The sequence below is a fragment of the Eimeria necatrix genome, genomic scaffold (genome assembly GCF_000499385.1).
Source record: "Eimeria necatrix Houghton genomic scaffold, Enh_scaff53, whole genome shotgun sequence".
NCBI classification, from domain to species: Eukaryota; Apicomplexa; class Conoidasida; order Eucoccidiorida; family Eimeriidae; genus Eimeria; species Eimeria necatrix.
In genome coordinates, this window is record NW_013654402.1 from 41,270 (window position 1) to 67,344 (window position 26,075).

The 26,075-nt window shown below is 52.3% G+C and overlaps 4 protein-coding genes across 4 annotated transcripts; all 4 read right to left on the reverse strand.

Moving 5' to 3' along the window:
• Window positions 1-3,565: 3,565 nt before the first annotated feature.
• ENH_00061700 (hypothetical protein, conserved) lies at window positions 3,566-4,947 on the reverse strand (the record flags this gene model as incomplete). Its single annotated transcript, XM_013581975.1, has 4 exons — window positions 3,566-3,921; window positions 4,107-4,328; window positions 4,434-4,530; window positions 4,675-4,947. The coding sequence occupies 4 exons, from the start codon at window positions 4,945-4,947 to the stop codon at window positions 3,566-3,568; spliced, it is 948 nt and encodes a 315-aa protein (XP_013437429.1).
• A 30-nt stretch (window positions 4,948-4,977) lies between these two features.
• Window positions 4,978-9,950, reverse strand: ENH_00061710 (hypothetical protein, conserved; the record flags this gene model as incomplete). Its single annotated transcript, XM_013581976.1, has 10 exons — window positions 4,978-5,030; window positions 5,277-5,684; window positions 5,926-6,340; window positions 6,456-6,613; window positions 6,763-6,834; window positions 7,324-7,554; window positions 7,773-8,007; window positions 8,119-9,224; window positions 9,331-9,348; window positions 9,524-9,950. 10 exons carry the CDS (start codon window positions 9,948-9,950, stop codon window positions 4,978-4,980), a joined length of 3,123 nt encoding a protein of 1,040 aa, XP_013437430.1.
• A 280-nt stretch (window positions 9,951-10,230) lies between these two features.
• ENH_00061720 (hypothetical protein, conserved) lies at window positions 10,231-10,937 on the reverse strand (the record flags this gene model as incomplete). The annotated part of the gene is made up of 3 exons (XM_013581977.1): window positions 10,231-10,358; window positions 10,472-10,648; window positions 10,868-10,937. The coding sequence occupies 3 exons, from the start codon at window positions 10,935-10,937 to the stop codon at window positions 10,231-10,233; spliced, it is 375 nt and encodes a 124-aa protein (XP_013437431.1).
• Window positions 10,938-14,498: 3,561 nt separating this feature from the next.
• Window positions 14,499-26,075, reverse strand: ENH_00061730 (hypothetical protein, conserved; the record flags this gene model as incomplete). Its single annotated transcript, XM_013581978.1, has 11 exons — window positions 14,499-15,385; window positions 15,696-16,500; window positions 16,753-17,022; window positions 17,219-17,569; window positions 17,732-17,959; window positions 18,164-20,542; window positions 20,725-21,452; window positions 21,600-21,846; window positions 22,136-22,751; window positions 22,853-23,349; window positions 23,625-26,075. 11 exons carry the CDS (start codon window positions 26,073-26,075, stop codon window positions 14,499-14,501), a joined length of 9,459 nt encoding a protein of 3,152 aa, XP_013437432.1.

The following is a 26,075-nucleotide window of genomic DNA, read 5'->3' on the forward strand; positions in this document are numbered from 1 at the left end:
GGCTATCTTCACTGAAGGCACAAAACGCTTGGGTCACCTGCTACTAAGCGCATTCACAAACGACGAAGTGCAACATGCGTACATAAACGCACGTCGTCCTTTCTGCAGCTGCTTCTTGCGACCGTCACAGCTGCGGGTATTCAGTTACGTTGAGTTCAGCAGCACTGTAGCTCGAGTGGTAGAAGCCCCAAGGCCACTCCTAAATGCCGTTTATTCTTTAGACCTCAAATTATTTGGGATATCTTCGAGAGTTGTACTTGCGGCCTCACACCAAAAGCCGTCTGTGCACATGCAAGTGGTGCACACGGAACCTTTAGTGTAGAAAAAAGTGGACTGCAGGCGACACCATGCTAAAGTGCCTGAAAATATACCAGCGAATAAGTAGCCCGAAGCAAATTTTTGCTGATATATATGCGTGAGCTTATGCATCCACAGGAGACAGGGAGTGTTATGTTCCAACGTCTCTCCTGCGCGTGCGGTGCGCATAGTAGCAACTGAACTGCAAGCCGATCCTTCTTCTTCGGGTCGGTTCCGTTTTCTCATTTGATACGCAGAAAAGTCCACATACAGATGGAAGTAAGGGTTTATTGGAGGTAAGCTCTGGCGGTGGTCGGCGGCAGCAGCCGCAGCAGCCGCGTCTGCAGCGGCAACGGCAAGCCTCTGAGCTGACGACGGGGCTGGGAATAAAGCGGGCCAGAGAGCGTCTTGCTGCTTCTTTGTCTAGTCGTATTTGTTGAATTGCGCTTCTTGTATTTATTTAAAGTGTTATAGGGGAACTGAGCGCTCTGTTGAGTTTTCGTGTGCTGTCTCCCAGACGACTGGACCGTACAATGGTGGTAGGTAGAAAAGTCCACACTGATCGTCATACAGCTCACTGTTCCTCTCTGCTTGTTTCATCACCTCGTCTAAGCCTTTCTGTGCTTTTCTCTTCCCTCAACTAAAGCTATTCGCTATTGATTTTTCCACTTCTGCAAGCAGTTGCTTCGTGGCTGCCCCACGACTACGCGGAAATTGCGAGACAAGCACGGACATGCGCCGAACCGAAGTCATCCTTCCCCAGCTTAGCTTGTTTTCAAATAGTATTTGTGGCGTTCTTTCCGTGGAATATGAAAGATAGAAAAGGGGACGAATGAAAGGGCCGCATCAGCTTACCGCTATGTGCTGCTCTTGGATGTATGGCGTCCACATGCTTCTTGTGTCTCTTCTCTTTATGCTTCTTTGATCAATGCGTTTGCTTTGCGCCAGCTGCTTGCTATGTATATGAGCATTTCACGCTAAGTCTTCTGGACGTATGTGCTAGGTATACTTGCTTGGTGTAGGACCTATGGAGTGGGCAAATTGGGGTAACCACGGTCAATTGGCTGTGTGGCTCACTTCCAGACTGCTGTACAGCGAAGGGTCTTATGGCTGCATGCAGCCTGATGGCTGTATGCAGCCCATGTATCGACCGCTAGATGCTGCACAAAAAGTTTCTGCAACAGTTGCACCCTATGCGCCACCGGCGTGGGCTCGATTCTACTTATGCTTTTGTTGTTGCAGGGCACAAATTCTCTCAGCGCTCAGGCCTCGCAGACGACTGTTGGCGGCTCGCGACTTGCTGCTGCGCGGTAGGGTGTAATGCTTGCCATTTGACAACACGCACAATTCGAAAACTCACTAGAGTCCTGCTTGTGTCGCTTGCGCCCTGGTGCTTCTCGTCGTAATGCATACGGGGCTTTGATATTGCTGTTGGTGCTGTATGCTTGCTGTCAATACAGCAAAAGAGTTGCCACTAAAGGCGCCACGTCTACTGCCAGCAGCGCAGCAACCACACGACCCCGCGCCCATGCGGCAGGAACCAACCAGGGCATCTTGAAATTCTACACAGAAGACGCTCCAGGGCTGCGCATGTAAGAGATTTATTCAATTATATGCTCTCCTTATCGTCTAGGTGATTAGTTAGTGCCACTATACATGCCCTAACTCTCACTGTAGAGACGCGCTCATGCGCAGGACACGTTTGATGGTGCGGCGGTGTTTGCGTTTTGTAGAGGGCCACAGGCGGTATTGATTATGGCACTGGTTTTTATGGGGCTGGTTGTGATGCTTCACATTGTGGGTAAGGTTCGCCAGAGCCTTTATAGCTAATTTCTAGGAGCACCAGCTAACAGAACATACCTTTGCCGCTGTAGGCACTTTCGCCAAACGGCAAGGAGTGACCGTCCCTTTCTCCGCGACGACCGATTTGTTTTTCGTGTGCGGGCGTGACCGAGCGTGTGAGGCTTTTGCTTTTTTCGCGGCTGTAGCTGCACGTCGACACGGCATGGAGCCGGTCGATGAGGCTGGTACTACATTTATAGTGTACAATGTCAGCTCGTCTGGGTTATATATACTACACCGAAGAGCTAGCTTATTAGAGCTTATCAGACCTACCACGTAGTTAGTTGCATCTGCTAGCGAGCGAAGGCAACGGCTATTGCTCAGGCGAGCTGGTTCGCACATGGCTCTGCAGACAAAGTGTAGCAACTAAACGGTGCTCAAGCTGCCAAACAGCGGCTGTCACCAACAGCTTCAACCTATAAACATAACCTGTTCAGTGCTCTGGAGCCGAGTCGGTCGGTGTTTCACGGCAAGTTGCATGCACTAGTTCATGCGAAAGCAGCCAGAAGAAACAAAATGGACTCTGGAATCAAGATTGTAAGGGGTGCACATGGCGACAGAGCCAAAACAATGGCAATGCGCTTCCCAGGGTTTGAGGAACCCCCACGGGAACTACAGCACATTAAAAAGACATTGTTACTGCGCGGCGGCGTGGGTTACGGTGCTATTCGGGGCAAGCACTATGGCTTCATTTACGAGAGGGTCTGACAGTGGTGAAGTGCTTCTCCGCACTGTGGTGGGAGGCTGCGCTTGCTGCTGGTCTGTGGTGAAGGCAGGAGAGCTGCTTTCAGGCCTATGAGCAGCCACGTCACGCGCCTTCACCGCCGTGCGACGTGATTTTCATTGAAGCAGCTGGGGGCTACAGAGCAGCCACAGGTCACCTTATCCACATCTACCCATCCGCCGTTACTAAAACTCAGCTAGGACTTCATGGAGCAGAGGGCGCGGCGGCGCCTGCGCCTGGAAGCCGACTGTACCATAGACCCGCTGGTTCTTGTGAGTGGAGCACAGGCACTGCGCGCACCGAACGATTGCACAGTTGGGAAGGGTTTTGGGCTGTGGACGATGCTCACAAACGATTGTAAAATGAAAAAAGATTAGGGACTGGAAACCATGCGGGGATTTTGGTGATGTGGCAAGTGAAGTGAGTTGGAGCATTCGATCCGCTTACGTTCAGTAGAACCCTTCAACATCAGAGCTCTCTCGGTGGCCCAACATTCAGTGTTATCTTTGACACAAAGAACTGCCTTTTGCTCTGTGCAGGAGGCAGTACAGAGACACATAAATGCACAATGCAGCTTGCATGAGTAGCATTGCGATAGGAACCTGAAGGAATCTCAGCTACTAGTGCAGACGCCTATACAAAGCAAATGCTCACCGGCTTCCGGCTCTTCACTTCCGATAATGAATTTTCCTCCCTGAAAGTCTATAGGCCTCCTAGGGCCTTTCCCAGTTCCTGTGAATGCAAGAGCTTCGGGTGTGTTAATGCATTTGCTGCTGGTGAAACACTGCCTCTTTCAGAAGAAAGCTCAAGCCACAGGGTAGCAGAGAAAAAGCGCTGTAGCTCCTTACCACAGCTCATGTTCTCTGGCCGGAACGTTAAAGTGTGCTCGAAACGATGCCTCGTGGAGTCCCAAATTCCTGTGCCAACATTGATGATGGCCCATTCGTTGTTCGCTGCTGCTCCCGGGCTGCTCTTCCTCTTCCAGGTAAACTTCTTTGAAAAGAAGTTCCCTATGGATCGCAGCTTGCGACCAAGTCGCTTGCTAAGGCTGCGACGAGCTGCGACATTGCCACGCAGCACAAGGAAGCACCAAGAGCCAGTAATGTAACATGAAAGCTTATTCCGTGGCACAGAAGAGACGTTTAGCGGCATTCTCAGCGCTGCTGCGTCTTTCAACAAGTGTCGGCAGCATTCGGAAGTGGCTTGATGCTGGATGAAGTGGAAATTGCCTTGCTTGGCGTACAAAGTGCATACTGAAACATTCCCTCCCTTGCAGTTTTCCGTAAGTCTGGATTGACGAAGTCCCTCATGAATGGGCACTTCAAGTTCATCACCCAGGAAGCTTTTATTGAAGACGGCGTTAAGACAAGTTCGACTGTTTTATCCAGCTCTCCTTCTAAAAGTAAAAAGAGCTTTTTGCCATCAGTTGTTTTGGGTACCCCAGCCATGTTTTGCATGACGAAATCTGCAGTGAATACCAGCACAGTCGTCCTGTTGCAGGTACCCTTTTCCTTTTAAACCGATCCTAGAACATGCAAACAGGCGCCAAGGGCTCGCGAGAAAAGCTCACCTTTGTACTTCAAACACCAACTGTCGAGGACAAACTTCGAGCTGAGAATTTGGGCAACCAATTCGTCCTTCGGTTCTCCCTTTTTAGGCTGTTTAGGCTGAGAGAGTAACGAAAAGGTAAGTACTGCATTTTTCGCACCCTTTCCCCTACAGTTCCGTGATACTAGCTGCTGTTAAAGAGGCAGTAAGCAGTGCCCTCGCATAAAGGGTATATAGGAAGAGCGTCTCGGCCTGTAGCATACTGATTTACTGCGCCTGGCTCCTTTACTGTCTTTCGAAGCCACTGGCTCTTGGGGCTCAGAAGGCAGCGTCGGGGTAATCTTTGCCCTGCATCGAGACGCGAGATCTTGGGCTACCCGAACAATATCGATAGGATCAGAGTACGCCGCCATCAGCATGCTTAAGTGGTACTCCAAGTCAGATGGCTTGACAGGAACAGGTCGTAGCTTCAGGATTGTTGTGCCGGCTGTCTGCCTTTTCCCTGACGACTCTATGGTTGCCACGACTCTACCCATGTCAATACTTTTGACGCCTGCATCGCTCATTCACTTCGCTCTAATAGACGCTCTGAGGCCGCCAGCGCGCTGCATGGCGCTGAATAACGCTGACCAAATAACAAGCAGTAAGGGACCCAGTGACTGGCAAAAAGGCTTTCTTACCTGCACAGCCGCTTTTGACTAATTCCTTAGCCACATGAATTAAACCCTGAGCTGAACACATCAGAAGAAAGCAACAGCCAACGCACTGCTTTTATTGCATTCAGTACTGTTAAAATGTATCAAGTCAGAAACAGGTGGTCGCACAGAAATAGGTAGGGAAGCAACTGGTGTAGCTTTTAGCTCACGATGTGAAAAAATGTTGTAGTAAAATATCTTCTTTGCCCTGGGGATGCGTGGATCACTTAAGCTTAGCTTTTCACTATGTGGAACCATCCACTGCCCAACAATACCGTGAATGAAGGCTATGTATGCGGGTGCAATAGAGGAAGACGCCTGTGCATCGATAAGTGGCTGGAGGAACCTTTTGTGAAACATGCTCGAAAGTTGCCTGATTGCATGGAGGGCGCCTTGAAACCCTGCAGGGTCGCTTCTCTGCTGTGCCTCAGCTCTCTCTTCAATTTGAGCCCAAGAACCTGGAACTTTCATCTTCTTGTTTTTTCTGAACATCCCCGCGAAGAATGATTTCACGGCAGCCCCCATGCGCTTAAAAATATTAGTTTGGAACTCTTCAACGACTGTGTGCAGAAAGAAAGCTGCAAATCCAGCGGAGGGCAGAAAGTATATAAATTTGATGAATGCAAAGAGAAAAATCGAGATTTCAAATAAACGGTGAAACATTATTTCTGCATGGAGAAGCACAATTTACTAGGTGTTTTTAACATCAAGCTTCGAAGTTATTAATGAGATATGCATGGATTGAGGCTATTAGTCTTTATGTCACGCAGCACTTTTTAACACGTAGTAGGGGTTTGAGCTTCACATATGCAAACGTACCGACTTGGAGCATCAACGACGCCATCATCCCAGGGAATGGCTTGAGGAGAGAGTTGTCATGCTGTCGGACTGCAAGGTCCATCTCGAACCAGAGCTTAGAAAATATGGCGCCAACTTGCTTGTCTTTGTTAGAAAGTTTGGCTACCTTGCCAGGCAAAAAGCCTTCGGAAGCGTTGCGGACGGCACGCACTTGCACCCATGTGTGAGCCGCAAGGTGGTACAGGTGCTGTGTGCGTGGTGATTGGAAAAGTATGTTGACGAAGCGCTCCAATCCCACAGCGTATTTTTCGATTGCTGTGACAATACGCTCATCTACGGTGTCCGCTTTTCCACGCTTTTTGTTCGTGTCAACCTTCCAGAGGTTTAAGACAGTTTCCAGTGCCTCTTGGAAATTGCCGTTTGCCCCCTGTTGGGACTGAGAGATGCATGCACAAATAATCGTTGCGCCTCCGACAAACCACTGCTTAGAAACTTCGCAACAGTAAGCTTAGTGTCATAACCAAACTGCACTTGTATCCAGCTAGGCTTACTGAAGAGGGAAGATGGCCAAGACCTCCGAAGAAAGTGGCGCTTAGTGTGAGTCCACGGTAAGCCGCGCTGTTCAACCGAGTCAATGTGCTGTCTAGTGAATAAACGACACTAGTCATCACTATAAACGCAATAAAAAACACAGGATATGAGGCGTGGTATGAAGGCGCGCATGAGCGCAGATGTGCAGCTCAGGCTTTGGACCCTGTACTGCCAGTTGGCAGAAGTTGATTCATCTGGAGAGGATGAGGTCGCTCTGAATGGTGTATACAGCACCAAACGCAAGGGTGTATGTGGGGATCGACATACCGTCTCCCGCTTTGGTGTTCGTCTTGTTGTAGCAATCCTTGCCACAAACATCGAGAAAGCCATACTTTGGCGCTGAAGCAGTAAAAAGAGGAGTCCTCAAGATGTATGCTAGGCATTGCTAACCGTTATTCTGCATGCCTTCAAAAATTCTGCCTCCGTGGTAGTTCAGGTGGATGGCTACTTGCCTTTCTTTGCTTTCTTGCCGTCTGCAGCAGAGCATATGGTAAGCATACGTCAAAAAAACGCTCTCAGCTAGGGGACACAGAACCAATGCAGAGTACTTTTAATCGGCAAGCCTTTGTAAGTGAATGTGCTTGCCTTGGTGAACACTGTTCTGAATTTTCCTCAACTCTTCAGTCACTGTCTTGTCAACAGCTGCTGGCATCGTGGGGATAATTCCTGCAACAAGCATCGTGTCCCGAAAGCGTTATATGCTCCGCGGCAAAGCCCGTGCATAGTCCACACACACCTGGCAGGCTGATGGACCCTGGAGTATACACAAGAATCAAATCTTCTTCCAAGTGTGACTGCCCAGCGTATATCCGAAGAAAGTTTCATCGCCTCGCGAGTAAACCGACTGACCTTCCTCTTCAAGGAGCTGCGCCCGAAGCCTGAGCTTCATGCTTGCCCCATGATCTTCCTTCACCATTGAAAAGAGTTGCGGGGAAGAAAAGTGTTGGTAGAATATACGACGAGCATCGTCAGAGTATGACTTAATGCCGCTGCTTGTTAAGGAATTGAATGATGGCGCAGGGGCGGTGGCTTCTTTTAGCTTAGCAATGTGGCTCTCCACTGAACACAATAACCAGCACCCACAAACCACATTTGGCGATCTCTGCGTTCAAACATTGGAAAGCTTATCCAGTAGGAAATAGTAACTGTCAAAGCAAAGCACACATGAATCTGTTGTTAAGCACTGTAACCAGCTAACGCCTCAGTAGCCTACTGCTATGCTTTTGTAGTGGGCAATGAGGCCATTCGGTCGCCGCAAAAACCAGTGCTACACTCACATAATTTCTTAGCGTGCATCTTAATAGCTTCAGTATCATGAAACAGGGTCACTGATTCATGAACAACCTCGTGCACCTTCCGTAGTGCCCAGCGTTCCACAGCAGAGGCTGCGAGCGCTCCAAGAGACTGAGCGGGGCTTGTTTCCGTGCCGTTGTCAGCAATTACACTTGGAAATACCATCGACTCCGTAACGCAGATGTCATTTGTGGTCCCTGTATTCCCAAGAGCATAATCCTGAGGAACCGCACATGTTCGAGAGGAATGAAAGAACAACAAAGGATGTTGGCAACGAGGTGACAATCTTGCCATTCAACTGCTCTCCACAAGCGGCCGCCCTTGGCTTACCACTTGTGCTCCATGAAAGCGCGCACCAAATGCTGGTGTTTCCCCTAGAGAATTGTAGAAGGGCAGACTCGTCAAAGGCACAGCTGTACCAACTAGGCCTGGAACAGTAAACTGTGCGGCATCGACTGTTCGAGCGAGTCGGCCTGATGTTATTCCACTTTGTCCGTCTCCAAAGCGCATTATATGCACACCGGTTTGGCCTGTTTGATTCCATGGACCGCCTTCTTGCTCAATAGAACTGCTTTGGGTACTATGTACGCCGACGGGCTCCTGCTTTGAGGGCGATAGGGTGATATGTGCACTTGTCTGACCCTGTTCTAAAGGACTGGAGCTTGCTGATGCCGACGTGGGTGAGCTCGTCAAGTGGCTTATTGTGTGAACAATTTCTGCACTTCCAGGAGTCGATCTGACGGGTATTTGTTGAATGCGAGGAGACGTTTGATCCTCCTGACGACTGTCGACGCCGATGGAGGCCGAAGAGGATGATTGCGCTCCCTGAACAGGCGAAGCCTCACCAAAACGCATCAGTTGAGTGGCCGTCGGAGGCCCGTCAGGTAACATGTAGCCCTGTACGCTAGCGAACGGTGACCCAAAGTGAAGCTGAATTGACTCTTGTGCTCCGTGAGATGCTGAGACAGGATGGCCTTGCAGATGGATTCGGGAAGTGTCGGGCTGGTTAGTAGACGGAAAGCGCGTTTGGATACTAGTCCATCCCGACTGTCCAGCGCCGACTATGTTCACTGTCGGTGAAGGTTGCTGGCCAGACAATGCCACTGTAGGTAAAGACAAACTTTCTTCATCACCAGCTTGCTGGTGAGAGCTAGCATTTGCTGAGAGCCTGGCAGCATCGCCGGCAGTGGCGCTTACTTCACTTGCTGTGCCATGCCCTGCGCTTTCCAGGTCTCCGCTCTCAACCGAAATTCGTGTGGACCCAGGGGTGACTAAAACGACTGGAACAGGTGGCACGACAATGGGGCTTTTTCCACTCATATCAACTTGAGGGGTCGATGGAACTGTCAGAGGCTGCTGTGTTTGCTCCACAGAAACTTTGGCCCCTTTTCTGCTTAGCTGAGTGCTCCCTGATGACGTCCTTGTGTATTTTACCACTACAAAAGAATCGGAAAAAGGATATTTAGAAAACGAAGAATAAGATGAAAACATCCTGTCTGCACGAAGCCTCGCTAGATTGCGTATTTCACCCCAGATTCTTACCTGTTATGGCTTCGGGTTCTGACAGCACCGGCAATACATGCACACGCACACACAAATCTTGCTCATGGTCATAGTGACCACTGCATTCGCCGAACTAGCAAGATGCATCTAAAGGCGCTTGTCATTGTACGACCACTATCCTTGGCTCACGCAGCCAACTGCATTCGGGTCCATGTGGAACACGCAGACGCACCGTCGACTATCGACAGGACAAGCTCTATCACCTGAGAGCTCATACTTTCTGGAATTCCAGCATAAGCCTTTCCCGCGCTCTGCAACTTGACCCTTTCGTTTATCGCCGCTGGTGGCTCTTGCAAGTGCGTTGCTGTTAGCTCCGCCTTAAGCCTTGCAACGCTGCACACGAGCGCGTCCAGGTCTTGCAGTGCCAAAAACGCCTCCGCCGTTGTTTCCTCAGCGTTCTTCGCCTTCGAGCTAAGACGATTTAGGGCCTGTTCAATGATGGAGACGCAGAAGGGTGCCAGCGGCTGGGCGAAAGAACTGCCTTGGACGAGAACAGACCTGAGTAAACCCTCAACTTCGCCGGGGTCAAGCTGGATAGACGTGCCCTCAGTTGTTACAGCAGCAGCAGCCACGATTCCGCTGAGAAGCTCCTTAGCCATTCCCGTAAGCAAAAGCGCTGAGCAGCAGAAAACAAGGGCGAGGATGCAAAGATCAGCAATCTGCAAGTGCATACCCGATTCCGAAGCATTACAAAAAACCCTCGACTTGAAAATGTTCTAGCAACGTAAGATGCACCGAAAATAATAAATCTAATTGTCGCGCTTACTTCCAGCCTGAAGGTAGAGAGCCGCTGAACAAGCACAGCAACAGGGGAAAGAAAGCGAGCCTCACGCCTTGCATATCAGTGCCTCAGAGGATATGCTCAGTTTCGCTGTCATTCTAGTCAGAAAGCTCCTGGATTCTGATTTTGCTGCATGCTACGTAGACCAGTGCTTCGCTGCACTGCAAAGGCGAGAACTTACCATCAAATATTTTCATTGCTGCTGCAGTCACTCCCGCCAAGCCACCTTCAGCACAGTCGTAGCAATCAAAAAAAGACGCAAGCTTACAGTTCAAAATTAAAGCTGCAAGCTACTTTGACTTGAATGTTCTGCAGCCACAGGAAGAGTAGCAGGCTCACTGGACCCTCCTGCAGTGTCTCTTGCACGTTGGACTTGCTCGGCGTAGTTCTTCGCAAGCTCTTGTTGGCGAGCCGCCTGATCACCCAGAGAGGGCAGCTGCACCATGCTGGGCGCATCTGTCTTGCTTCCTTTTTTTTCTTTTTTTGATTTACTTTTCTTTTGACCAGGGGACTTTCCTGAAGAACAAAAGCACTGCAGCAATATTTGTTTCGTTTAAAGTCTTCGAAGTAAAAAGGATCTAAACCCCTCGACTTTGTATAGGCTAGATCTAAGGGCACTCGTTAGAGCTGTGGATCATTAAGCGATTTTGTCGAGCTGCGAAGACAGAATCGTATTGAAGGATTGCTCGATGAAGAGTAGTACGAGTGACGCACAGCACGCACAAAGACGCTCACTGCTGTTTCCATCAGTCTGTTTCCTGCTTGCCTTTGCCTTTGCATCATTTTTCCTCTTGGCCTTGGACATTCTCTTCAGTTCTTTCGCTTCAGCCTTTCGCTCCTTAAGTGTCTTGTAGACGAACTCAGCGCCTTCTGCTCACCCTCAGCACACAGCTCTGCATCATAATAAAAGCCTTCAGAAGCTTGAGCAAAAGCATCCACTATAGATGTGTTTAAGTCTACCTCGCATCATCTGTGCTCACCTAGCTGTTGCGCAGTGAGAGTCGCCGCTGCATACTCTCTCAGTGTGATGCAGAAGTGGGTCAAAGATGCTTCTGGTCCGCTACAGTGGCCAGCAGGGTCTTGAAGCGCTCCAATGTGGGATTGCTGTGTCTCCCCTTCTACCACTCTCAGAAGACGAGCATCTGTAGAAACACGGAAATGTGCACAGTAACGAATGAAGTGGGTGTATAGCCAACCTTTGGCAGGCCAATTTCCAGTGTTTCACCGGCTCAAAGAAGTCGAGCAGGTGTGTAAATCCACGTAACTTGGACAGGAACATTCATAAGCCTTTACTTGCCTTCTTGCAAATGGAAGGAGGCGCCAGCTGAAACCAAAGAGCCTTGATTGGCGGGTTGCACCTCGAGAAGCCGTGCTGCACAAAGAGAAGATCCAGTTAGCACCTATACTAGCACTCATAAAAATGGCCATAAGGGAAATGAGAAAAGAACCTCCACTCGTAGCCAACAGGCATATCCAGGACTCAGAGAGGGGCTGAAACCTACGAGCTGTGAGCGCACTTTGAGAAACGCGAGAGATTTCGACGCTCGTGGTGCCGAAGTCGTGCACAGCTGCAGCAGACAAACTGTACCAAAATGTAGCGGATTTATTGGGCTGTTCATTAGATGAAAATGACGCATTATGCACTTCCCATGCAGCCACATGATTAGGAGAGTCCTGCAATCCGATTTTTACCGACCTCCTACGTGACGACACTTAGCAGTTGAGAGCTACTCTCTTCCATTTTCCTACCTATCGGTTGATTAGCCAAGCAAAGAATGGCTTCCCAGGTAATGTGTAGCACCAGGACAACGGGCAAAACTGCAGCAAAGCCCCAGAGCATCCGACAAAAAGTCTGTTTACCCCATTGCACATCCATGGAAACATAGCAGCATCCCATAAAGTACTGCATTCATGAACAACTCAAGAGAATAAGCGTTATGTTCCCAGACGTGGTGCTGCTGCTGATTTATATGGTGTGGGCCGAAGTGCTCGCCATTCCCTTCATGCCACTTGAAGGACAAAGAGGGACCCCCGCTATATGTCTGCGGGCAAAGATTTGCCGGCTTATTTGTTAGACTTTCAATAAAAGCAAAATGTTTTTTGGCATTGGGGTTTGCTGGGAGACTTGACGGGAAGGCTGCACGCACTGGTCAGACGCGTCATCTTGCGGCAAGTCGGCCGCAGATCAAGGCGGCAATCGTTCGGTAGGGTCTTCTCAGCTGTGGGAGGGCTTCTCATGTAAATGACCTATATCCAAAATCAATATAGAAAGTTAACATTGTAAGTGTTGAGAATTAAACGGCGGGGCCTAGTGTGCGGCTGCACAACACTGGGCCGGCACAGGCAGACCACGGGGGCCTCGTCCCTTCCCAGTAGCAAAGACACCGAGGAGGAGGCTCACCCACTTCAACCCTTTGAGCGCTTTTTTGATTCATTCACTTCCTGCTCACTTTTATTCAATAGCTCATTAGCAAGCCCAAACGGGACAGGATAAGGAGTGTAGGAAGATGCCAACGGAAAGTTGGGAGTGAGTGGGGTTGCCGGAGCTGACTAGAGGGCTGCTGCTGGCCCGTAAAGCCTTCCCCTTGGCAAGAGAGTCCATCGGCGAAGAACCTAACATTGAAATTTGATTCATTGAGGCACTAATAAGTGCGAATATTTCATGGACTACGCTGTAAGTACTGCCCTGAGATTCAAGGAACGGCAGGCAGGGAACAGTTCGGCCCCTCCTTGTCCTGCGCCTTCTTACAAAAACATGGGAGACACTCTCTATGTTTCGTTGCTACCAGCCTCGTACACCAAATATGCGCGTTTTCGGAAGCATTATGGGCTATTTACTCCATACAACACGTGGAGCACCAACTGCCACGTCTTCTTTTTGCTTTTCATGCTTTTCTGCGCACTGCCCAGCTATGCTACTCGTCCAGTGCGCAGGTTAGTGCTGCAGAATTCGGCCACTCTGGCATTCTCACACTTATATGCTGGCACGTTAAACGCGTAGGCCTCTTTAACCGCGTTACTGTGCTGGTGGATGCGGTGGTTCTCTGCACTGCGTAGACGCGTGCCTTCGATGGTCCCATAGATCCATTTTGAATCGTCCCTTTCCATCCATTCGATCCAATTTATAGAACAAATGTTTTGCAATACACGAACTGGAGAATGAGGCGGAAAAAACGAATTTCACGTTCTCACTCCAGAGTTGAACCCGAGTTGGAAGGAGGCACCATTTCTTGGAGTGTGGCAGGGAAACGATAAGGCTTCACATTTCCCTCGGCAAGAAGCAGAAATTGGTAATTGGCCGAAGCACAGTTTTGGCTTCACAGCATGCACAATAGAGACTGCACATCTCTTTGTCGCTTTCCTAGCCAAGAGGCGTGTTCCAGGAAGCCGAAGGAGGATGGATGCTGCCTTCTTTGGGCCTGATCCTAGACTGCACCCTGCAACTGTCACCGTCACTTTTGTTTGGGGACTGTTTGATGCCATGTGTCTTCCATTCTATTTATGGCACGCATTTTACGTCCCTTTTGCAATTCTTGTTCCACCACTCCACACAACAATCCGTTGAGCCGCTGACGCACAGTACGTAACAATGGCCGCCGCAGCACTTGTGCCAATGAAAAGTAGGAAAAGATGAAAATAACGCTATCCACAAACCTGTGAACATTAGCTTCGCCCTTCACGAGTAAGGGGACCAGTTCACTTTGCCAGCTGGCCTTGTCTCCTTTCTTACTGCCTTAAGAAGTAGAGCGCATAAGTTGAAGTCGGACTTCAGCTTGGTTTACACTACACCAGAAAAAAGGCCCTGCTCATCTCAAAGGAACGTAGGTTGCATTGCACCGGGGGAGACACGCACCGGCCTAAGCGGCGTGTTTTGCACTACACTCCCGTCGGGCACAGATGGCGTGTTTACCTGGTTTATATATCCCCCAAGGGACTCATTGCACGACTGAATCGTCACAGTACATGCAGTCAAGGAAAACTTTACTTAGAGGAACACAACGGCCAGGGACCTCCTTTGGCTGCGTGCTGTGTCTGTCTATCAGAACTAGAATGCGGACACGCCTGCCGTGCAGCCTCCTTTGACCGCATGCATTGCTTCTCTACTATCTACGCGGCAAATAAGATCACTCTGTGATCTGCAAAGTAAATTCAGATATCCAAAGTAAGGAAAACAAATAAATAAAAGAAAGGGCCTTAAGCTCGGCGTGACTGCCAGGCAAAGGTCTGAAATTAATCTTGCCCTTTTTCTGATTTCCCTGAGCACGCAGGGCCAGATTATGCCTCTCCTCTATGTTGAAAAGCCTAAAAAGGAGCACCCCGAGATTTAAAGTGCCCCTCGGGTGTTCGTGCCAACAAAAGACTACTCCTACTGTGGTTGGTGCTTTTGCTGTTGTTCTTCCGCCTCTTTACCCTGTGCTCGCTGATGCCCTGTCCCCTTCAATATTCCCCAAGCTGCACATTGAAAACGTGCAGAGTGCCTCCCCGGCACCACAGCGGGCGGTGGCAGCCGAGGTCTCAGGACTGGGCGACGCATATGTGGAGCCGTTGCGGGCACATGTTCACGAGGCTGCTGTTGCTGTTGACGCTGCGATTGCTGCAACTGCCTGGGCACCACACGCGGAGGAAAAAATCGTCCACCGACCACGAATTGAGTCCCCAGCTGCTGGCGCTGGGAGTTTTTCTTCGGCTGCTCCAAAAGTAAGCGAATACCCGAAGAACCTGAAGGCGACTGTGGTTCGTTAGACACCGGCGGGGAGTCCTTAGCAGGTTCCTCGTTCACTGCTGCAGCTGCTGCAGCTGAAGCAGCTGCTGCTGGCTCTGTAGCTCTCTCTTCTTCCTCCATATGAAGTTCTTGAACAAACAGCGCCTTATTAATAGAAGCTGCAAGGTCCAGGGCAGGAAAAGATGGCTCATCCAAAAGTACATGCAGCGACGCCCGGTTGCTCCTCTCGGTCAGCTTTGAACTCGCTGTCAGCGCTCGACGCTTGACGTCAGTCCCTTGAATGCTGTTAGAGCTGTTTGCTCCTGTGCTTGCAGCTTCTCGGCATCCATTTGGCGGAGCACTGTCTGGAAGCCGCACTGTTACAGGCATTTCGTGCTGGTGGGCTTGCTGAACGACACTACGGTCTGACTGCTCTCCTGGGACTGCCAGTTGCTCTCTCTGTTGCTTCTGTACTTGCCGCTCTTGCTGCTGCTGCTTATGTCCTGTACGCTGAAAAGTCTCTAGCGAGGAGCAGCTTGCGCTTCTTCTCGCTACAGCAGCAACACAACACGGTCACGAAAAGAAGGCGCGCGAAATAGAGGAAAGTGTGTAGTGCAAGCGGAAGAGTTCCGCAATCACGTGTTGCATTCGCTACAGCAACAGAAACGGCAGTTCGGACACAGGACTAATTTTGCCAGTTAATAACGAGCAGCCATCACACACTAACTCCCAACCGAGAAGATGAAGCTACAGTCTCTGTCTCAGGAAATTACAGCTCTGTGTGCTTAAGATTAACGATTTCATTTCGAGCTCTGCAGTCTTCGGCTATGACTTAAAGCTGTGTGTTAAGCTGACACTCACGGAAATGCTGGCCCCTCTGAACAGTAGAAGAGAAACACGACATGCCTTGTTTTCGTACAGCTTTGGGTGTTCCACACGCCGCAGTGGCCGGGCCGCTGCATTTCCGTGCCAAGGGCGCCTGCAGCGGAGAGCTGCCCCCTGCTTTTGCTGCTGAAGCTGTGACCGCGGTTTCTAGTATGCGCGTTCCGTCATCTCCACAGGCATTAGCAAGAGCCGATGAATCATTTGCTACTAAGCTAGCACCCGCAGTAGCGGCTGTTTCCCTTAAGCTCCTGCTGTTGCTGCCGCTGCAGCTGCTACTATTGTTGCCGCTGTTAGTTGCAAGTAGTACAGCATAGCGTTTGGGATGCTGCTGAATGTCCTTAAGTGTCTGCTTAAACGTCACCAGGATGGCAGCCAAAGTCGAAAAAGGCGCAGCCTGCATGATGCCCCCCCATCCTCCCCCCGTTGCCGCTGTTACAGCAGCAGCAGCTGCTGCTGCTGCTGCGCTCGGACGCTGCGGCTCCTCCCCATAAAATCGGGCAAGCTCTGTTACCGTTTCTTTGCTCGCTGCGTATCGCTGCCGAATGCGCTCCAAGCCAAGGGCAGCTTCACCGTGCAGACGGCGGAGCCTTTCGAGTTCTGAGGGCCCCCAGGGAGCCCCGTGAGGCCTGGCCTGCTGTATTTGCTGTAATAAAAACTGTGTTTCCCTGTGAAGAAGAGCTGCTGCAGCATCCAGCGCCTCATCCGACAGCCTCGCTGCCTCTTCTACCAGCGGCATCTCTTGAGGGAGTTCTTCCAGCTTTAAATCTGGCAGAGAAGCCATCTGCAAACATAATCCAAAAGCAACGAATAATAGCAACCACATGAGAATAATCCTGCTGCCATTCCACGTTGAAAAAACTTGTTGACGGCGGGCGCGGGACTCGCACTCCGTATGACTGGATCATCTGCATAAAGTGCTGCAGCCTCGCTGGCGAGAAACGCCAGTCTGCTATGGCGCCCTGGCATGCCATCAGCAGTACTCCGTAGCACTAATTGTCCCCTGTGCACATAAATCACCGGGCCAAATGCGCACCAGGTTGACAAGGATGTAATGCAGTGAGCTTAGGCGAGTATCGACGGTGCTGCGAAACTCCATTAGCTTCAGAAGCGAGGTGAGCGCAAAACCCCGAGTGGGTAGGCACTCCATAGAAGCCGCTGCTGCTGCTTCCAAGTCATTTTCCCCCGCTGTTCCCTTATGTTTCCCTCCGTCAACAGCAGCGGCTAGCCGCACTCCATGATTCACGTAGTTGCCCCACTGCAATACTGCCTGCAGCAGCACGCGAAACTTGCGGCTGTTGCGGCCCTAAGTACAGCAGGAAGACCAAACATAAGCAGACCAGCAACAAGAGATCCAAATACAGAAGAGGGCGAGAAGAAACCCCACACAACTTGAGCTACAGGAATCAAAAGCTAGCGAACAAATACTGCTGAACAACGGACGGCATCACCAAGACCAACGTCGCCCTCTGCAACAGCAGCGCCAGGCCTTCAGGACAAACCTGTTCGGCAGCATTATCCACGAGATCAAGAGCATCATCCAACTCTTTGATAGTCTTGGGCGCCAATATGTCAAAGCGTACAATCCGAATCCTTGAAGTGACAGCGGCAAGTCGTACCAGGGGCAGCATTGCTGCTTCCACATCGCGTAATGGGCAGGAGGATGCTGTGTCTTCACCTTCTGGCACTTTCGCGCTCTGCTCCTGTTGCTCCTTCTGCTGCTGATCCCGCTGCTCTAGATACGACCGAAAGCCTTCCATTTCTTCCGGCAGGGGGCACACCTGCTCGAGCCGGTCCAGGAGCTCTAGAGACAGGCCGCTGCTGTCAAGCTTCTCCAGCCGTGCTGCTGCTTCCTGCGAGCAGCAGGAACAGCAGCCGCAGAACAGGCCGCCGTTAGGGTTACTATTGTTTCCCGAATCTCAGGACAAGCAAAGAACAGCAGCAGTTGCTGCACAGCAATGCCAGAAACACTGACCACGTGCGCAGGAACGCTACGACATCAGTATCCAGAATACCTTGGTTGTGAGAGACAGCCTCGCCAGAACTATTGCAACATTTTGGGCGCGCTTGCTCGATATGATTTTTATCTGCTGCACTTCTGGCTTCTTTGTGCCTCTTCTGGTTGGTGCTGCAGCTGCTGCTGCTGGTTGTGTGCGAGAGAATAGGCGGCTAAGGGCTGCGCCGTCGACCAAGGCCGAAGGTCCTAATGGGCCTAAGGCCGGCATCTCGCTGAAAACAGTGCCCTGAAAACAGACATTAGATGCACCCAACCTGAGCTCGCAGCTGGCTGCCTTGAATGCAACAGTCATGCAAGTACAAAATGAGTCCAGAAGCAGCTGCAGAAGTAGGGAAAATTGCAAGGAATACATGCGCTTGATGTACTGCAGCTGCCACCGCTGCACACCTCCTCAGCAGCCTGTGGCAGCAGCGGCTCATACAAAGCTCACGTGAATTTTGTCGCCTGGAAGAGCCTTCCAATGTATCCTGCGACCTAAAGGTAGAGCCGCTTCTGCTGCTGCCTTTTTCTGCATTGCTGCTGCTGTTGCAGCCTTGGGTGGCGGAGGCCTCCTGCCAGCTGGAGGACCCTTTGGTGGAGGTCCCGGGGCCTTCGTAGTAACTGATGATGTGGCTGATGCTGGAGTTCCAACCGGTCCTGTCCGAGCTGAAGGAGGTGGCCGACCTGCCGGTGGCTTCCCCGGTGCCTTGGCTTTTGGCGCAGGAAGCACAGCTTTGTCTGCTCCTACTGCTTGAGCTGGCTCTCTTGATCTCGCTGTTTCTGTTCCCATTTCCGCCTTAGGCACAGAGTTTGGCGGGGGACGAATGCCTTTCGGGGGAGGTCCCGGTGGCTTGGCCTTCAGCAGCCCCTTTGAGGCTGCTGGGGCCTGTAGTGAAGGCGCAACCGTTACGGGAATGATAGTTGCTGCGGCAGTTGCTGCTTCAGCTGTTAAATGCCCTGTGGCTGCGGCGGGCGAAACGGCCACGGTTGCTCCACATGCAGCATCTAAGGCTGCATCCGGTGGAAGAGACACATGTAGCAGTCTCCCGTCAGGAAGGCGCAAAGCAAGTACCTGACCGCTTGGTAGCCTTGTCCCTGACAGAGGAGATGCTGCTGCTGCCGGTACAACTGCTGTAGGTTGTCCTACCGCAGCTCCTGATAACGCAGCCCCTGCTGCTGTTTCGACTGGCTCCACGGACACCGCAGCCTTTACATCGCGAGACTCCATCTTCAGCTTTTCCTGTGTTGGCCCTGGTTCAAAGCCGTTGTGCTGCTGCTGCTGCTGCTGTAGCAATTCCGATTGTTCACAAGACGCATTTGCCCCATTAATACCGGACTGGAGCTGCACAGTGGATCCGCCGCATGCACCGCCCGTCTCCGCAACAGCAGCGCCTAATTGCTGGTTTCTGTCCACTGTACGAGTAGAAACAACTGTTGAGCAAGTTATAGGGATTCCTGAATCATGATTCGCAACATTCTGATCTGCACTAGGACAGACCGTGACAGCAAGCGTTGCAGTAGGAACACCGCTTTCTGATTCGCAATTAAGAAGCCCCGCTGACGCCTCTATCACAACCGAGTCACCAGGAGCGCCAGCAGCATCTACTTTGGCCTCTTTGTGTTGAGAGGCATCAGCAGCGGTAAGCACTCCTGCTGGACCAAAAGAAGTATCCGGCGGAGCGTCAACCACAGAAGGATTGGTACCAGGAGCAGCAGCAGCAGCCGGCACAGGAGGTGGTGAAATGGGATGATTCAGTGACTGCAAGACGCTGGAAAAAACTAAAGTGTCAGCTTTTGCCTCAACCCAGCCGCCCTGAGGTCCAGCCGCCTCCACACAGGAAACTGTGTGCGGGCTAGCAGCAGCAGTTTGCACTGCCGCTGCTGTTGCTAATGGCAATGCTGTCTCAACATTTTTAGCTGTAGACGGCACAGGTAGATCGTCGTGGACGGTAGGCATTTCTTCATATATCTGCCGCTGCTGCACGCACTCTTCTTCAACATGCTGCTGCTGAGAATTCCTTGGGTTTTCCTGAGCGGCTTGTCTCAAATCCACCATCGCAACCATCGGGGTTGAGCTTGGAAGGTCTTCTGAACTTGAGGATACAAGAACAGGCACAACGCGTCGGCTGCACACTGGCGCACCCGGAAAAATCCGCGGAACTGAAGGCTTTGCTAAGTTAAAGCTCTGCTGTTGCGCTGTAGCAACAGCAACACATGCTGCTGTAGGGGAGGTGACACTTATGAGCCGTCGGTTCTGGCCAGGCCGCAGCGGGACGGGAGCGATTCGGCTGGGCCTCGGAGCAGGAACTTGCTGCTGTTGCTGCATTGATTGCTGGCGATGCATCACCCACTGCTGCTGCGTCACCGTTGACGCAGCAGCAGTGGCAGCGGAGCCAACTGAAACTCCTCCTCTACAGTTCTCCTCTAAGTCCTCCCCTCCTTTTGTTACAGCTGCCGTGCACGGCGTCTGCGGGCGCTGCTGCTCTTTCTGCTGCTCTTGCGGACGTCTTGACTCGCTGATAGTCAGTGATGAGACAGATTCAATCCGGAGCAGCTCCTGCTTCCGCTGTTTCTGCTCCTGGCGACGCAACTGCAAATATTGTGACACCTGCCTGTGAAGAAGGTTTTGTTGTTGCAGCCATGGTGGGGGAAGAGCGTGCTGCAGCATGCGGGTTGCATGCAGCGCAGCAGACGCTCCCGAGCCAGCGGCGGCAAAGGAGTACGACAGGAGGCTCAGCGCCATAGAGAATTCATTGCTGCAGAGTTTCAGGGCAACAGCACAGCTGTCACTGCTGCATCCAGACGCCTCCACCAGCATCCGCAGCAGCCGCTGCAGCAAGCCAAAAGCATGAGCAAGCGTACGGGCCAGCAATCACTTGCGCGGCAACACCGCAGCTGCTTAGTTCCACATGCGCTGCAGGACGGGTCAGATAGCAAGACTGCCAGGTTCGACCGCGAGATGAGTCGAAACAAACGCACACAAGCACCAAAGCATCAAGCAAGTGACCTTACGGGATCCAGCTGGAGACGGTGTCGGGCGACGAAATCTCTGCGACTTGCTGTGGGCCGCTTGGTGATGTGAAGGTGGCGTTGAGACGTAACTGCTGTTTCTCCTGAGGCTGGTGCGGGTGCTGCTCCAGCCGCTGCTGCTGCCTCAGAAGAAGCCAGCTGTGCTCCCTCTGTAATACTCACACTGCTGCATGTACTGAAGCGGCGAGATGCTCGGAACTCTTGTTGCTGAGAAAACTGATGCTGACTTTGCGGGTCAGGACCACTCGAAGCGTTCTCCCGCGGCTGCTGCCACCTCAACAAAGTGGACACAATCCCACTAACGATCGATTTGCTTGGGGGTGACTTGCCAGAAGGGCTAAATACGTTGCTGCTGCTGTTTCCGCTGCACATATTGCCTGAGAGATTCTTTTCAACAGACGGGATGTCCCCTACACCAGCAGCAGACAGAGAATGCTCGGAAGCACTTGCTGTTCCGCCAAAATGGCTTGGTGGTGGACAATAAGTGCATCCTGGAAAACAGTCACTGCCACGGCAAGCGCTGCTGAGACTGTTGCTGCCTTTGCAGCTACTACTGCTGTTGACCGGGCTGTTGCAGGTGCTTCCGTATTTGTGAGCATCCTCCATGTGCTCAAAAATAAGAGAAACCCGAAGACGTTGTGGCAAAGGAGCTGGAGAATCCAGATCTTGTGCAGACAATTCCACCACGGATTGGTCCAGCGAAAGAAAACCTGCGGCAGCAAATGCAGCATAAGTACCATTGCAAGGACATGACACCACAGTATGCTCTGTGAGCCGCTCAATCCCCCTGAGAAGAAGACACGTTTACTCAGCTTCTAGCAGCACCTAAACGGCGTAGAAGTATGCCAAATTCTCACCTGTGTGCAGAGCGTACAACGCGTATATTTGTTGCTGTTGGTGCTGCTGCTGATAATGCCTGCCGTGAGGGTGCATCTTCCGCTGCCCCTCAGGATCTCCAGTTTCAGCCTGCAGTGTATCTCCTCGGAGGTGATGTTTTGGGGCAAGTTGTCGAATGGCAATCAGCACGTCACCGGACAGGACGAGTTGACGGGCACTCCCATCTCGCGCATGTGCGAAGTCGAAGACTGCCGATGCTGATCCATCCTGAGCAAGAACAGCAGCAGGTAGGCGTATCCTGTATACAACACATTTTCTTTCTGTCCCTGCCGCTACTGCTAGTAGCATCAAGTCTTAGTGTTGCGATTGCAACTGCCTCTCCAACAGGAAAGTAAGTCATGCTTTGTCGCACACTCGGCCCACAAGGAAGCTGCCTGAACGAGGCGGCCATGGCAATTAAAGTAGCAGCATTGCTCTTCGTTGCACAGACGCTGCACAGACGAAAGCCTTCGCTACTTGGGTTACCGCTGCCGATCCAGCTACCATTGGGGCTCACTGGAAGCACGTCTGCAGCCATCAGCTGGTAGTCATGCGCGCAGGCTTGCAGCGCAAAGTGCGAGTGCAGCTCGCGCTGATGCTGTTGCTGCAGCCGCCTCTGTTGCAGATGCTGCTGCTGTTGCCGATGCTGCACCGCTGCGAGCAACTCCTCCGCGGTCAAAGGGGCCTCCCCTTCACTTGAAAATTCTGCTGCCTCTCCTGCGATTGGAGATCCCAGCCAGTCTGCCACAGAAGACCCTTCTGTTGGACTGCTACCCTCAAGCGGGCAGCCATCCATAGAGCCAGCGACGGCTGCTGCCGCTGCTGCTGTTGATGATCTGTTCCACGGAATATGGCTAGTAGAAGTAACAGGAGGACAGCTGCAAACGTTGCCGCTGTTAAGGCAAGGAGCAGACACGGGTAAAGACACATATGCATCGCAACAAGCTCCTAAGTGGCCGAGGGGGCCTCCAGGGTCAAGCAGCAGAGGAACATCATCAGGACTGGATGCGGCCTCGATTACTGCGGCCGCTGTTGCAGCAGAAACACTACAGTCGGTCAGGAGCCTTGCCTGCTGCCGCAGCGCCCGGAGGTAGGGGTGACTCTGCGCCTCTTCATTCTTAGGTCCCTCTGGCCTGCAGATGAGCAACAGAAACAAAAGCAGCGCCTACAGCTCGTCTGCCTAAGCTCCTAGCCGCACAACCATCCGGAAAGCAGCCGTTAGAGAGGCACGTACTGCTGCTGCGATCTCCCGGTTGTGCGTTGCTTCAACAAGTAACCAGCAAGGCCTTTTCGCTGTGACCGTCCGCCTCCATCGTGCTCCTGCTGCTGTTGCTGACTACGCTGTTGCTGAGTTCGTGCACTGGGAAGAGGATGCGCCCGCTGTGGGGAAACGAACTCCTCTGATTCAGTGCCACTGTTACCGGTATTGCTACTACAGAGTTGCCGTGGTGGATAGACAAGCGGCAAGGGGTTACTGGATGCGCCTGACGCTGTTGTTGGTGTCTTAGCTAGGTGCCGCATAAGAACACCACATGGTTCCGCAGTGTCATCTTTCTTGCAACAACCGCTGCAGCAGCAGCAGCACGTGGCCAGTTCATACACTTCGACGGCAATAAGTGCAGCAGGCGCAGCGAAGTGATCAATCAGCAAATTTTTTAGGCGCACTGCACGAGCCCCCACGCCCGACGCAGGTAGCCTACGCGCCGCTGGTTCGTCTCGGGAGGCACGTCCCTGCAGCAACGCATACAAAAAATACAGGAGCAGCAGAAGCAACAGCAGCTGCTGTCAAGAAGAAATACAGGTAGAGACGTGAGGGAAATACAGACGGAAACAGTAGCCACACGGCCAGTGCTCCGGCATATAGACTCAGCCTCACCCCACAAAATTGTACACACCGTTCGTCATATCGTGGAAATTAATTATTATTGAAACTTCCTGCTATCTGATTAGTAATCCACTCTACTTCCTACACAGTTTTGCAGCGGCAACAGTGAAAGTAGACCCACGGAATGCTGCCGAAGGAGAGTTTCAAAGTATGACAAATAACGCAGACAAGAAGGAGGCCACCGATCTGCAGATTTCCAGTGCAGCACCCCACCACCCCTCTGGTAGCTGTTGCTGTTGTTGCTGTTTGGGTTGCTGCCGCTCACGCTGCCGCAGCTTCCAATCCTTAAGTTGTCAGCAGGATACGCGCATTCTTGAGCAGCTACTGACGCATTGCCAAGCATCTTCAGCAGCTGATGCTGGGTTCCCCAACCGGTTGTTCCTGTGCTGCTACTGCACGCCATTGCAGCGCATGCAAGCAACAACAAGGCACCACAGCCACTCTTAGGGTGGACGTTCACAAGCGCCAGGTTGAGGTGTCTGTCCAGCTGCAGCCAGAAGCGAAGAGAAGAACAGAAGTCTACGAGCACCTGCAACGGCGGTGCCCCGACTTCTGTTAAGCTGAATTCTAGGATCTGCCAGCCGAATGCTTCCCCAAACTCCGCCGTCAAGCTGCTGCTGACGCTGCTTCTGTTACTGCTAGCTATGGGGCTACTTTGCCTCGTGCGCGGCAGGTCACCGGTGGGGCATGAGCTTTGTAGCTTGTTGCTGCCAGCAGTTCTACTGGCAGTGCTGATGCTGCTGTATGTGCGACGGTTACCACCTCTTGAATATATATCGAAGACTACAATAACAGGCGGACTAGTCAAGAGGCGGCCAAGCTGCCGCAGCGACTCACGGCGCTTCGAGTCAAAACTGTTACCCTCGCCGGCAACCACTGTGACAGCTCCTCCAGCTGTAACTGCTGCTTCCGCTGTCCCTTCTCCAGCCTCACCTCCTGTGGCTGGGCTCACATTCTCCTTCGCTGCAGTAGCGGCACTCACAAGCAGAGCAGGAGCAGCAGCAGCAGACGCAGCAGCAGCAGCGGCTGCTGCCGTTGCCTCAACGGCAGCAATGGCTGCGGCGACCGCAGGCCACGCTGCAGCCTCTTCTCCCTCAATTCCCAATTCTGCAGCACTCTCACTAGCAGCGGTTGCTGCTGCTGCTGCCTGTGCCACGAGCGAGCACTCTTCCCCCCAGATGGGACCTTGTTGCTGCTGCTTTTGTATGGCGGTGCGAAGGTGCCTATACAACCCATTGAGCTGCGTAAGCCCCGATGAGCCGTCTGTTGCCGTTGGCACTTGCTGCAAAAACCGGCGTGGGAGCGAAAGCAGAAGCTGCTGCGGCAACTGTGAGGGTAACGATGAAAAAGAAGCTTCTGCTGCCGCAGCAGCCCGCGCCAGACCCTCTACGGCAGCAGCCGCTGCTGCAGCTGCTGGGAGAGCAGCAGCGGCAGCAAGGCAATCTGCAGCGCCCAAAGGCATAAGCCCTCCCCACCTGGCAGGCAAAAGCAGCGACTGCAGCACGGACAGATACAACAGCAACTCATTAATGCCGTTGCGCTGCAGCACTGCAGATGTAGAGAGGCCCCAGGGGCTTCTCATAGCTAGTAGCCGGGGCCCAATGAGGCATATTTGTGGGGGTGGGGCTGCTGGAACTGGCAACGAGGGACGGCACAGAGGCTGCTGCAACTGGGGCAGCTGCTGTAAATGCTGCGGATACGTCGCCTGTTTTTGCAGTGTTTGCATGAACATGCGGACTGGGGTCTTCCACTCTGCGGCAGAAGCGTCAGTAACGGAAAGTGGCGGCTCTCGCTGCCCTTGTGATGCTACAGTTACAGGTTGTTCGCGGACTTGTGTGCAAACAGTTACCACTGGAGGTCCCTCTGTATCTGTTGCAGTTGTTGCTGCTGTTGCCTGCGCAGCAGTGCCCGTTGCTGTGGCATGCTGCAGCTGCCCTGAAGGCGTCTTTGGAGTAGAGGCAGGGCTGTCTGAGCGGCGCAATTCATCTGTTGCTGCTGCTCCCGCCACCAAGAAGCGATCCGCAGCCAGGCGGCATCTTTCCGAAACAGTATTCTCATAGTATGCTGGTACTGACGATTCTGTTGCTGTCTGCCCCGATGCTGGTTTTGCTGGTGCCACTGCGTCTCCCACTGCCGCATCTGCGTGCTTGGGGGTACCCGATAGCACTGCAGAAGGGGCTGCAGCAGAAAGCCAAAGGGCCGATTGCTTTTCCTCCAGCGCGCAGCTGGTGGACGTCACATTAGCCGGAATGAGACTCCCTTGACGCGGGAGCCTGCTCTGCAACAGCAGCTGCTGCTGCACGTCCCCTGCCAGCGCCTTAGAAATTTCCGGGGTGCCATATAGCTGTTCTTTATGGTGCTGCTGCTGGACCGGCTCCTGATTACTATGAAATTCCTGCAGCTGAGGCAGCTGTGTGCGCGGGCTCAGTAGCGGGACAGGATAGCCGTAGCTCTCACCGAATGGACTGGAGGCGCTGTTGGCGTGCAGTAAGGCCTGCTGTTGTCGCTGCTGCTGCCCTCTTGGCGGCTCCGGCGCACATTTGGGTCCGACCGCTTCATCTGAACCTCCCAT